The following is a 14,188-nucleotide window of genomic DNA, read 5'->3' on the forward strand; positions in this document are numbered from 1 at the left end:
TCAGTGAAGGGATGCAGGGCTTTCAGCGTGGGACCCTGGGCTGTTCAGACCCCTCATTGTTTTCTTGATCCAGGGGATGTATCCGGAGACCCTGGTGAACACCCTCGGGGGGGACCCATTTCTTTTGCCAAAGGATACGATGCCTTGGGCTGTCCTGTCACACACCAGGGGACCCCCGGAGTCACCCTGAGAAATCAAAGCAGGTAGAGGGTGAATACAAGCTCAAAGCACAGCATTGATCTGTCCTCTCTGAGCTACTCTATAGCAGGGATTGCACTCCCCCACTGCTCCACCTGGCTAGCTAGCTAGCTAGCTAGCTAGATAGACAGACAGACAGAGTATGGGGATGGACAGACAGACAGATTCCAGTCTCAGTGTTTCCCGTTGAATGTCACCCTAACTGATCCGCTAACTCCCTTGGCCTCCTGGGGAAGCTCCCAGCCCAGCCACCACCCAGGGACTGGGCATTTACCGAGAACGAGGCCTTGTCCTCGGCAGGGTCCCCCACACACATCATCTTCAAGGGCTTGTAGTAGTGTTGGAGCAGCCCATCCTCCTGGCAGGTCTTGTCTGACATCACCTCTAAGTCCACCTCATGGAGGATGTTGCTTGTTCGCATAGAGTTGAGGCTGGTCCTGCCCCAACCTGCCACGCTGCACACAGACCCTGGATCAACAGTGCGGCCAGCCTGGGGCAGCGGGATGGTGTATACGGCGTCGGTCAGCTCCGCCAGCTCCGCCAGCTGCAATGGGGGGAGGGCAGAGGGGTCGGAACTCTTCCCGGATGGGAGCCAGGCTGGGGTGGGCACTAGGGGCTGCGGGGGCAGGTACCTGCAGCAGCATCAGGTCATTCTCAAAACTCGTCTCGTTGTATCTGGGATGGGGGATTTTCCGCCGCACAGAGACTTGTTGTTGGGTCTCCTCATCCCGACGGACGTTGTGGGCTCCAAGGAGCACGGTGATGTCCCTGGAAGCCAGATGGAGATTGGGCTAGAACTGGAGGTCCTTGGAGGCAGTGCTAACCCCTGTGTGGTGCTAGGGAGTACCGTGCTGCAGTGGGTAGGGCGGGGGGCTCAGTAGGGGGTGCCATGCTGCAGGGAGTGGGGCAGGGGCTCAGTGTGGGGTTGCTCCCCCAGAACTATTGTCAACTGTCTCTTTCTCTTACTCTTAGGTCACCCATCTCAGTCGGGGTCTGTGCAGTACCTGGCACAACGGGGCCCTGATCTTGGTTGAGGTCTGTGCAGCACCCGGCACAATGAGGGCCCTGATCTCGGTCAGCTCCTCACGTTTCCTAGATTCCAAGGCCAAGAGGGACCATGCGATTGTCTGGTCTTCCCTCCTGAAGAACACAGGCTGGAGACCTGCCCTCAAATGCCATTATGATGCAGATACTAAATAACGACTTAACTGATATCGAACAAATTAAATTAATTGTAATGTGTTAAATTACAGATATGAATGATCCAGTTATTGGTCTGAAGGTTGTTAGTCTTCTGTTTTCCTTTCACACAGATAAACATTAAAGTAAGGGGCGGCAGGGTCTGCTGCACACTTGGATCCCTGCGCAAAAGGAGCCCTGCACAGCCCAATTGATGCTGCATGGCTGTGTCCCTGAACAGCTGGATGGATGCTGCGCTGCTAAATCTCTGAACATCCCAGGGTGCTGCACAGCTGAGAGTGCTGCACGGCTGGATTCCTGCACAGTTGGATCCCTGCACAGCTGGGTCCTGGGTCAGGGAGACACTGGAGCACAGAGACAGGCTCTTACCCATCGGCGCAGTGGGCGGCTGTCAGCACAAAATCCTCCTGCACCAGGAACCCCCCACATGTCTCTTCACCCTTGCAGGTTTTTCTCTTGAGATATGCCATGTAGGGGCGGGAATGCGGCTTGGCTACCCAGCCCCCGATGATCTCCTCTGCAACCCCAGGGAGAGATGAGATGAGGGATCAGAGCAGGCTCACATGGCACATTCCAGCAGAAGTAGCTTTGTCACCCCCAGTGCTGGCAACCCCACTCCCCAGATGTGCCCAACTGCCCAGCCCTCACCTGGCACCCATTGGGACTGAGGTCCATTGGATGCAGCCCCAGCAGCTGCTGTCCAGCTCTGCATTGATCCAGATGTTGAGAACACCACCACCCACCCTCAGCCCATTCACTCCAGTGGGTCCCTAGACACCAACCACAGTGCCCCCATCCCTCAGACCCCCCATTTGCCCCCAAAGCCCCAGGGGGCCCCACTGCCAGCCATACTCACCAGCCTGAGCCCCAGGGGACAGGAGAAAGGCCATGGGGAGCAAGAGCAAGATCTGGAGCTGCATGTTCAAAGTCAGTGCAGGGACGATGCATTGGCCTCAGGCCTGGGGGCTTTATAGACTCAGCTGGGGGAAGATGGAAGGGAGGAAACCTTAGAGTCGCCCACACACTCTCTGAATGTGGGACTCATGCATCTCAATTTCCAACCACATCAACCACATGGGCTCGGGGGAAGGACAGTCTGTGAGTCAGTGATGTACCACTGGACAGAGAAGACCCCCATGGGGATGGGTCTATCAGGATCCAGGGTTGCTCCAGGTGCTGGCTCACAACTGGGGCTCTTACTCACCTAGTCCCTGCCTGTGTCTTTGTGGCAGGGTCTGTGGCTCACACTGTCTGATCTCAGTAGCGGGTGAGAATATGGCCATTTGATCTTTCTCACAGTGGCTCAGCTGTGAGCAGGCTGGGGCTGGGCAGACCAGCCCTCAGCCCTGATAACCCCAACCGTAGCAGGAGGGTTTCATGCAAAGGGGATGTGGCAGGCTCTGTGACGCTACAGCTGGGAGCTATGACTGTGCTCCAGCAGAACAATAATGACAGATCTGGCTCCTAGCCCCCTGCTGTAACCACTAGTCCAGATACTCTGTGCAATTAATATTAGCAAGGGGGAGGGAACACAAGCCAAAATAGGGTAAGAACAGGTTAAAGAATATTTAGATAAGTTAGATGTATTCATCTTAGCAGCACCTGATGTCATTCCTCCTAGAATACTTAAAGAACTAGCTGAAGAGATCTCAGAATGGTTAGCAATTATCTTCAAAAACCTCTGGCAGACAGGCAAGGTCCCAGAGGGCTGGAGAAGAGTGAACATAGTATTTCTTTTTAAAAAGGGGAACAAAGAGGACTCAGGGAATTGTAGACCAGTCAGCCTAACTTTGATAGCTGTATAAGCAGGGTCTGAATGAGCTCACCCCTGACAGTTGGCTGGGAGGGGAGAGAGACTTCAGGAACAAAGTGTATTTACATGAACACACCTACTCTGCTTAGGTATCTGGCTGACAGAAGTTGTGTTGCTCAAAATGATCAATTTTGCCTGGTGTTGGGTTTCAAATAATTTTAGTTCTGAATGCAGGGGTAGTGAAATGTTGTTTTCAGTGTTGTTATCTTTACTGTATGAGGAAAGGGAGCAGAACTGTTCTTAGCCTGTCCTGCTTGAGGGGGTCACCCTCAGCTGAAAGGAACTCACTAACCCAGGGGCTCAAAGGCCAGACCCCTGTGACAGTTATAGGGGGTGGGGACAGGTGTCCCTTCCAGGATGTCTAGTCTGATTTAATCTGTTCTTCCCAACTCTTCAAAGATAGAGCTAAATAGGCTCCCTTAGGAATCTTTTGTTAAGTGTTCACTAGAGCTGAAATCACTTGTGGTGGGGCAGTGTTTCTGCCCAGCCTGCTTCAGTTTCCCCCATTAAGAGCTGACAGCCACTAAGTGTTGGGTGGAACCTCAAGAGACTGAGCTGCAGAGGTCACAGCAGAGAGGCAAGTGGCAGTAGAAGGTGACCAGCAAGAAGGTAGCTGGTGAGAGCAACAAGCAAGCGGCCAGTGAGGGTGGAAACTGGCAAAGCAGCCAGAGGAGTGGAACAGTGGCTGGGATTGCAGCCAGACAGACCCAGCACTTAGATGGCAGAGCAAACAAGGAGCCTTTTTCCCCAAGTGGGAGGTGAACTCATACAGATGCACCTCTGAACCCTGGGTCCTCACTGACCAAGGACAACCACTGTGAGTGGGGTGTGGTGAGGAAGCAGACAGGGCACAGTAAAGGAACTTCTGGTTGTAGAGGCAGAAGACACTGCCCAACACACTCATGGGTAGGGTGTCCTGATCACAGTTTTATGATTCTGAATCCTGCTTGTGGCATTTTCTTTAATTAATGTCAGGTCACATCCTTCCTTTCATTAAAAGTTTCTTTTCTACACTCAGACTCTGTGCTTGCAAGTTGGGAAGTGTTGCCTCTTAGAGGTGCCAAGAGGTGGTGGGACCTGAGAACAGTCCTCAAATATATGAAGGGCTGTTATAAAGCGGATGTGGGTCATTTGTTCTCCATGTCCGCTGAAGGCAGGACAAGAAGTAATGGGCTCAATCTGCTGCAAGGAGGTTAGATATTAGGGACCCAAGAAATCTGGAACCTCTTCCCAGCTCTGCCCAGGATCTAGGTAGGCAGGGATTTTCATGGATCACTGATGGGCACCCAAACCCCTTAGGCAGGATTTGAAACAATCTCTGTTGGTCTCTGTCAAGGTATTATTCCCACTTTGAACTTTAGCGTCCAGAAAGTGGGGACCTGCATGTACCCTTCTAAAGTTAATTCCTAGCTTAGATTTGATAGCGCTGCCACCAACCAAAAATATAGTGTTTTGGTACACTTCCTGTCCCCCAAAACCTTCCCTGGGGGTCCCAAGACCCAAACCCCTTGGGTTTTAAAACAAGGGGAAATAAACCATTCCCCCTCCTTTTCCCCCTCCCAGACTTTCCCCTCCCTGGGTAACCCTGACAGATTACTTTGATCCAAACTCCTTGAATTTTAAAACAGAGAGGAATTAACCTTTCCCTCCCCTTTCTTTCCCCCCACCACTCCGTGGTGAGTTCAGACCCAATCCCCTTGGGTCTTACACAAGGAAAAAATCAATCTGGTTCTTAAAAAAGAAAGCTTTTAATTAAAGAAAGAAAAAATAAAAACTATCTCTGTAAAACCAGGATGGAAAATGTTTACAAGGTCTTCAGCTATCGTAGACTAGAGGGACTCCCTCCCCGCTAGCCTAAGTACAAGTTACAGCAAACAGAGGTAAAATATCCTTCCAGCAAAATACACATTTGCAAATAAAGAAAACAAACAAAAGACTAATCCACCTTCTAGCTAGTACTTACTATTTTGAACACGAGAGACTGTTTCAGAAAGATTGGAGAAACCTGGTTGCATGTCTGGCCCCTCTTAGCCCAAGAGAGAACAAAGAATAAAACAAACAACACAAACAAAGACTTCCCTCCACCGAGATTTGAAAGTATCTTGTCCCACCATCGGTCCTCTGGTCAGCTGTCAGCCAGGTTCACTGAGTTTCTTAACCCTTTACAGGTAAAAGAGACATTAACCCTTAACTATCTTCAAGCTGTGCCCAGGATCCCAGTAGGCAGGGATTTTCATGGATCACCGATGGAGACCCAAACCCCTTAGGCAGGATTTGAAACAATCTCCGTTGGTCTCAGTTTCCCCATCTGTACAATGAGTAGAATGTGTCTGTTTGAATTGGATGCTCTCTGGGGCTGCAAATTTTCAGGAAGTCAGAGAGCACTGGGGAAGTTCCAGAAGCCTGGAAGAAAGCTAATGCTGAGTCAATATTTAAAAAGGGTGAACAGGACAACCCAGGTAGTGACAGGCCTGTCAGTCTGATATCGATCCCAAGGAACACAGAGTGGCTGCTACGGGACTCAATGAATAAGGAACTAAAAGAGGGTAATGTAAAGAGCCCCTGGCAAAGGTAATCGTGCTGATTTATGCACATCGACTTTTGTAAGGTGTTTCACTTGGTACCCTGCATTTTAACTGAAAACTAGGATAGACAATTAAGATGGCACATGTGAAATGGATAAAAAAGCTGGCTCACTGCCAGGTCTCTAGATGTAATTGTAAATGGAAATCATCATTGAAGGAGTGTTTCTAGTGAGGTCCTGCTGGGATCTGTTCTTGGCCCTGTGCTATTTAACTTTTTTTCAGTGACTTGGAAGAAAACATAACATCCTCACTGATCAAGTTTGCAGATGACACAAAAATTGGGGGAGTGGTAAATAATGAAGAGGATAGGTCTCTGGTACAGAGCCATCTGAGTTTCTTGGCAAACTGGGTGCAAGACAATAAAAAGTGTTTTAATATGGCTAAACATAAATGTATACATGTAGGAAGAAAGATTATTGATGATACTTATAGGATGAGGGACTCTAGCCTGGGAAGAAGTGACTTGGAAAAAGTTGTGGGGGTCTTGGTGAATAGTCAGCTGAACATGAGCTCCCAGTGAGATACTGTGGCCTAAAGGGCTAATGTGATCTTGGGATGCATAAACAGGGGAATCTAGAGCAGAAGCAGAGAGATTATTTTACCTCTTTATGTGGCACTGGTGCAACTGTTGCTGGAATCCTGTATCCACGTCTGGGGCCCACAAATCAAAGAGGATGTTGAAAAATTGGAGAGGGTTCAAAGAAGAGCCATGAGAATGATTAATGAATTAGAAAACCGGCCTTACAGTGGTAGACTCAAGGAACCCTCTTAATAAAGAGAAGGATACCAGGTTCCTTGATGACATGCTATAATTATCTACATGGGCAACAAATATTATTCAGGGCTCTTCAGTCTAGCAGAGAAAGGTCTAACATGATCCAATGGCAGGAGGTTGAAGTCAGACAAAACCAGACTGGAAATAAGGCGTAACATTTTTAAGAGTGAGAGTAATTAACCATTGGAACAATTTACAAAGAGTTGTGGTGGATTCTCCATCACTGGCAATTTTTAAATCAAGGTTGGATGTTTGTTGAACAGATCTTCTCTAGGATCATTGTGAGGCAGGTCTCTGCCCTGTGTGATACAGGAGCTCAGCCTAGATGATCACAAAGGTCCCTTCTGGCCTGGGAATCTCTGAAGCTATAAATCCTTCTCCACTGTCCTCTGCCCTGAGTGTGGGTGTGAGCTGGGAGGAGGGATGTGGATCAGAGAGACCAGACCCTTCTCCCCATCTGTAATAGCATCATTTCCCACCAGCCCCTCAATGAGGGTGGGGAAATAATGTGTCTAATTCTTAACCTGCCTGAGCCAGCCAGTTCCCACTGAGAGATGAAACCTGGTTCTGACATCGCATGGTGGGGGCAGAGGGGAGAGAAGTACATAGAGATTGATAGAGATAGGCGTGTGTGTGTATGGGGATAGGTGGATGGCAGCATGGCGAGACCCAGGCGGACAGATATGGATATGGGATAGATGAATAGAGGTGTGGGTGGGGATTGATAGATAGATGGGGATAGATGGATGGGGGTGGGGATTGATAGACAAATAGATGGATGAATGGACGTGCGTATAGATAGATGGCTGGGATAGATGGATGGATGGGAATTGGACAGAGAGATAGATCAGGACAGGATTGATCAATGGATGGGGATAGATAGATGGATGGATGAAGATGACAAGAGGCAGTTCTATTTTTTGTCACTTGAATCGTTTCAACTCTGTCCCACTTTTGTCCCGGAAGTTGCCCCTCTGGAGTCAGGACAGCTGATTGCTTAGGCTGCTTTTATTCTTGGAATTTCCTTTGCATCTCTATGCCAGCAGGCAGGGACTCTTCCAGCCCTGAGGGGGTAATTCCCCCCTGGCACTCACCAGATCCTTATTCTTACTCCTGTGGGAATTCTGCGGCACTATGCAATGCACAATTTCACAGAAATTAATGTTGTTTGCACAGAATTTTCTCCCCCTGCCCCCCACAACCGCCCTGACAGAAATGAGCTGCAAAGCTGCTGGCTTCCACAAGGGGCCGCTGGACCCCGCAAAGGGCAGCTTGCACATATAGGACACTGCCATGGGGAGGGAGAGGGAGCTGGAGCGCTCCCGCCGCTGCAGTTCTCAGCACCCCCTGGAGGATGGTAGCAGCAGGCAGGAAACTCCATACAAGCCCCGTACCCAGCATCAGGCTGTCTCTCCCTCTGGACCCCTGGGCGTTGAGGGGGAGAGGGTGGGGGTGATTGGGCTGGGGGGGGTCTATGGCTGAAATCTGGGGGTGGATGGTGCCACGCAGCTGGACTTTGGCAGGAGGGGATGTGGTTGTCTGGGCTGAGGGGCTGGGTTCTGGGGCGTGCAGAGAAACAGGAACTGGGTTGTCGGGGTTTCTTTAACGCTCTACTGCTGGGGGACAATTTTTGTGTCTCTGTATTGTTACAGACATACATCCTGCCACATATTTTGAAATAAATTACCACGTAATTGAAACTGGTGTGGTTCTATTTTGTTACTGTGACAAAGAAAATATGCAGAATTTTGAAATATTGTGCACAGAATTCCCCCAGGAGTATGGCATTCTGCATGAAATCACTGAACCCAGGTGTCCCAGGTCCCAGCCTAGTACCTTAACCACCAGCCCAGCCTTCACCTGTAGGAATTAATTCCCTCTTGGCCCTAGCAGATGCAGTGGCTATTCTGGGTTTGGAGGCTCTGTTATAACCTTAGTCCCAGATTTGGACCTTAGCGTCCAAAATATGGGGGTTAGCATGAAAACCTCCAAGCTTAGTTACCAGCTTGGACCTGGTACTTGCTGCCACCACCCAAAAATTTAGAGTGTTTTGGGGCACTCTGGTCCCCCTGAAGAACCTTCCCTGGGGACCCCAAGACCCAAATCCCTTGAGTCTCACAACAAAGGGAAATAATCCTTTTTTCCCTTCCCCCCTCCAGGTACTCCTGGAGAGATACCCAGACACAAGCTCTGTGAAACTACACAGAGTGGCTTCCCCTCTCTGTTCCCAATCCTGGAACAAAAAGTACTTTCCTCTTCACCCAGAGGGAATGCAAAATCAGGCTAGCCAATTCAACACACACACAGAGATCTCCCCGATCTCTTCCTCCCACCAATTCCCTGGTGAGTACAGACTCAATTTCCCTGAAGTAAAGAAAAACTCCAACAGGTCTTAAAAGAAAGTTTTATATAAAAAAGAAAGAAAAAATACAAATGTTCTCTCTGTATTAAGATGATACAATACAGGGTCAATTGCTTAAAAGAATATTGAATAAACAGCCTTATTCAAAAGAATACAAATCAAAGCACTCCAGCACTTATATTCATGCAAATACCAAAGAAAAGAAACCATATAACTTACTATCTGATCTCTTTGTCCTTACACTTAGAAACAGAAGACTAGAAAGTAGAAACTACTTCTCCAAAGCTCAGAGACAGCAGGCAGAGAGAAAACAAAGACCCCAGACACACAATTCCCTCCACCCAAAGTTGAAAAAATCCGGTTTCCTGATTGGTTCTCTGGTCAGGTGTTTCAGGTGAAAGAGACATTAACCCTTAGCTATCTGTTTATGACACGCCCCCCAAATTGCAGACAGTGGGGAAGCTCACTGGCGGCAATTTCCTTCTAGAACTTGAAAATAAACAGGTTAATACAACACATGCACCTTTACATATACTACTAAGTATATAACTAACAGACTTTTACATTTTAAGAACACTTTTTAACTACTGGATTCTGGGAAACTCTCACGGGAGAGTGCATCAGCAACTTTGTTAGAAGCTCCTGTGATGTGTTGAATTTCAAAATCAAAATCTTGGAGAGCTAAACTCCAACGAAGAAGTTTCTTGTTGTTCCCCTTGGCAGTATGAAGCCACTTTAGTGCAGCATGGTCAGTTTGTAGTTGGAACCGCCGTCCCCAAACATATGGGCGTAGCTTTTCCAGGGCGTACACAATGGCATAGCATTCCTTTTCACTGACTGACCAGTGACTTTCCCTCTCAGACAGTTTCTTGCTGAGGAACACGACAGGATGGAAGTTGTGATCTGTTGCTTCCTGCATGAGCACTGCTCCTATACCACGCTCAGATGCATCTGTGGTTACTAGGAATGGCTTGTCAAAATCCGGGGCCCTGAGTACAGGGTCAGACATGAGTGTTGCCTTAAGTTGGGTAAAGGCCTTTTGACACTCATCAGTCCACTTAACTGCATTTGGCTGGGCCTTTTGGTCAGGTCGGTCAATGGGGCAGCGATTTGGCTGTAGTGTGGTACAAATCGCCTGTAGTATCCGGCCAAGCCTAAGAAGGATTGGACCTGTTTCTTTGACCTTGGGACAGGCCACTTTTGGATAGCATCCACTTTGGCCTGTAGGGGGTTTATGGTTCCTCGACCCACCTGGTGCCCCAGGTAAGTCACTCTGTTTTGGCCTATTTGACACTTTTTGGCCTTAACAGTTAGTCCTGCCTGCCTGATGCGCTGAAAGACCTTTTCCAGGTGTAGTAGGTGTTCGGGCCAGGAGTCTGAAAAAATGGCCACATCATCGAGGTAGGCAACTGCAAATTCTCCCAGTCCAGCTAGTAGACCATCTACCAGCCTCTGGAAGGTGGCGGGTGCATTTCGAAGGCCGAAAGGAAGGACATTGAATTCATACACCCCCGCATGGGTGACGAATGCTGACCTCTCCTTGGCAGGTTCATCTAGCGGTACTTGCCAGTACCCCTTGGTTAAGTCTATTGTAGAGATGAACTGGGCACGTCCCAACTTTTCCAATAGCTCATCAGTGCGTGGCATTCGATAGTTGTCCGGACGAGTTACAGCATTTAGCTTACGGTAGTCCACGCAAAAGCGTATTTCCCCATCTGGTTTGGGTACCAGAACCACTGGAGATGCCCATGCACTGGTAGATGGGCGGATTATACCCATCTGTAGCATGTTCTGGATCTCCCGTTCTATAGCAGCTTGGGCATGAGGAGACACCCGGTAGGGTGGGGTTCTGATTGGGTGAGCATTACCTGTATCAATGGAGTGGTATGCCCGTTCAGTCCGTCCTGGGGTGGCTGAGAACAATGGGGCGAAGCTAGTGCACAGCTCCTTGATTTGTTGCCGCTGCAGACGTTCCAGGGTGGTTGAGAGGTTCACCTCTTCCACGCCACCGTCTTTTTTTCCGTCATAGTAGACACCGTCAGGCCACTCAGCATCATCTCCCTGGACTGTAAACTGACAAACCTGTAAGTCTCTGGAATAGAAAGGCTTGAGAGAATTAACATGGTACACTTTAGGCTTTAGTGAGGAATTGGGAAATGCTATGAGGTAGTTTACAGTTCCCAGGCGCTCTTGGACCGTGAATGGCCCTTCCCATGATGCTTCCATCTTATGGGCCTGTTGCGCCTTCAAGACCATAACCTGGTCTCCTACCCTGAAAGAACGTTCTCTGGCATGTTTGTCATACCAGGCCTTTTGCTCTTCCTGAGCATCCTTTAGGTTCTCTCTAGCAAGGGCTAAAAAGTGTTGGAGGGTGCTTTGTAGGTTGCTTACAAAGTCCAGAATGTTAGTTCCTGGAGAAGGCATAAACCCCTCCCATTGCTGCTTCACCAACTGTAATGGCCCCTTAACCTCGTGACCATACACAAGTTCAAATGGTGAAAACCCTAAACTGGGATGTGGTACAGCCCTGTAGGCAAACAGCAACTGCTGCAACACTAGGTCCCAATTATTGGAGAATTCGTTGATGAATTTTCGTATCATGGCCCCCAAAGTTCCATTGAACCTTTCCACCAGGCCATTGGTTTGATGGTGGTACGGGGTGGCAACCAAGTGATTCACCCCATGAGTTTCCCACAGTTTTTTCGTGGTCCCTGCCAGGAAATTAGACCCTGAATCTGTAAGGATGTCGGAGGGCCAACCTACCCTGGCAAAGATGTCTGTTAGGGCCAGGCACACAGTGTTAGCCCTGGTGTTGCCTAGAGCTACTGCTTCTGGCCATCGGGTAGCAAAGTCCACTAAAGTCAGTACGTACTGCTTTCCTCTGGGCGTCTTTTTTGGGAAAGGGCCCAGAATATCCACAGCTACTCGCTGAAATGGGACCTCAATTATGGGGAGTGGCTGGAGAGGGGCCTTGACCTGGTCTTGAGGCTTACCCACTCTTTGGCATACCTCACAAGACCGGACATACTTGGCAACATCCTTGCCCATCCCCTCCCAGTGGAAGGACTTCCCCAACCGTTCCTTGGTTCTGTTCACCCCAGCATGGCCACTGGGATGATCGTGGGCTAAGCTTAAGAGCTTCCCCCGGTACTTAGTTGGAACCACCAACTGTTTTTGCGGCTGCCATTCTTCCCGGTGTCCACCAGAAAGAATCTCCTTGTATAAAAGTCCTTGGTCTATAACAAACCGGGATCGATTAGAAGAGCTGAGAGGCGGTGGGGTGCTTCGTGCCGCCGCCCATGCTTTCTGAAGGCTGTCATCTGCTTCCTGCTCAGCCTGGAACTGTTCCCTTGAGGCTGGGGTCACCAGTTCTTCCTCAGACTGTGGACTTGGGCTTGGTCCCTCTGGAAGCGATGTAGGTGATGGGGTTGTTTCCGTTGCTGGTGAACCGCTCTCCGCTGGTGCACCTGAGGGTATTTCAGGCTCTGGCTGAGCCTTTTGGGTATGGCTGTCTGTTGTTTCTGCCAGTTCTGGCTCGCTGGCGCCCACTGGCGTTGAGTTTGAAGATGTGGTTGCACTTGCTGGTGCAGGTTGCTGTTCCAGTTCCGGGCCTGGGACTGGAGATGCTGTGGCTGTTTCAGTGGTAGGCATGGAATCCGGGTCCACTACCTCTGTCTGGGTCTCTGGTAACACAGACGGGGCCTCTGTGGACGGCTCAGGAACAGGAATGGGTCTGGAAGCTTGCCTGGTTTGGCTACGTGTAACCATTCCCACTCTCTTGGCCCGCCTCACCTGGTTGGCCAAGTCTTCCCCCAGTAGCATGGGGATAGGATAATTGTCATAGACTGCAAAAGTCCACATTCCTGACCAGCCTTTGTACTGGACAGGCAGTTGAGCTGTAGGCAAGTCTACAGCTTGTGACATGAAGGGGTAAATTGTAACTTTGGCCTTTGGGTTGATGAATTTGGGGTCAACGAAGGATTGGTGGATAGCTGACACTTGTGCCCCCGTGTCTCTCCACGAAGTAACCTTCTTTCCGCCCACTCTCAAATTTTCCCTTCGCTCCAAGGGTATTTGAGAGGCATCCGGGCCTGGGGATCTTTGGTGTGATGGTGGTGTAATGAATTGCACTCGCATGGTGTTCTTGGGACAGTTGGCCTTGATATGTCCCGGTTCATTACACTTAAAGCATCTTCCATCTGATGGGTCACTGGGCCGAGGTGAGTTACTGGAGACTGGTGAGGTTGAAGGGTAGGGTATCTGTGGCTTTACTTGGGTGGTATGTGGGGTCTTTGGCTGTCCTCGGTTGTAGGGTTTATGGTCTGTGTGCCCCCTGTGGTAATCGTTCCCCTTGACAGTAGCTTTCTTGCTTTCTGCCAGTTCCATCCATTTGGCTCCAATCTCCCCCGCCTCAGCGATATCTTTGGGTTTTCCATCTTGTATGTACCGTGTGATGTCTTCAGGAACACCATCCAAGAACTGCTCCATTTGTATGAGGAGGTTCAGTTCTTCCAAGGTTTGAATGTTGTTTCCTGTTAGCCAGGCCTCATAGTTTTTTGCAATGTAGTAGGCGTGTTTGGGAAATGACTCCTCTGGTTTCCACTTTTGGGTTCTGAAGCGCCGACGGGCATGATCTGGGGTTATCCCCATCCTGTATCTGGCCTTGGTTTGAAAAAGTTTATAGTCATTCATTTGCCGCTTAGGCATTTCAGCTGCCACCTCTGCTAAAGGTCCACTGAGGTGTGGCCTTAATTCTACCATGTACTGGTCTTCGGGGATGCTGTACCCAAGACAGGCTCTTTCAAAATTTTCCAAAAAGGCCTCGGTGTCATCACCTGCCTTGTAGGTGGGATATTTCCTGTGCTGTGGAGCAATAGTTGGCGCTGGGTTGTTAGGGTTGGCTGGGACATGCAGCCCAGCTTTTGCCAAGTCCAGTTCATGCTTTCTCTGTTTTTCCTTCTCTTCATCTTCTTTTTGTTGTTTTTCCATTTCTCGGCGGTGGGCCAACTCTTCCTCTGCTTGTTTCCTTCGGTAGGCCACCTCTTCTTCTTCTAGTTTTCTTTTATGTGCTGCCTCTAAGGCTGCCTGTTCTCTTTGGTAGGCTGCCTGTTCTCTTTGGTAGGCGGCCTCTCTGATCTGTTCTTCTCTTTCTTTCATTTCCATTTGTCGCCTGTGTTCAGTGTCTTTGAACTGCTCTTCGGCCTCAATTTTTGCCTTAGAAGTCATGATTCCTGTTTTCTTGTGTTGGGGTGCCC

General features: G+C 49.4%; 1 protein-coding gene across 1 annotated transcript; it reads right to left on the reverse strand.

The window, feature by feature from the left end:
• LOC115638369 (granzyme B-like) lies at positions 1-2,318 on the reverse strand. Its single transcript, XM_030539963.1, has 5 exons — positions 2,255-2,318; positions 1,768-1,915; positions 831-966; positions 473-742; positions 1-186 (listed from the first exon to the last, which is right to left on the reverse strand). The coding sequence occupies exons 1-5, from the start codon at positions 2,316-2,318 to the stop codon at positions 1-3; spliced, it is 804 nt and encodes a 267-aa protein (XP_030395823.1).
• Positions 2,319-14,188: the final 11,870 nt, after the last annotated feature.

This window comes from Gopherus evgoodei, chromosome 21, assembly GCF_007399415.2.
Source record: "Gopherus evgoodei ecotype Sinaloan lineage chromosome 21, rGopEvg1_v1.p, whole genome shotgun sequence".
Classification (NCBI taxonomy): Eukaryota; Metazoa; Chordata; order Testudines; family Testudinidae; genus Gopherus; species Gopherus evgoodei.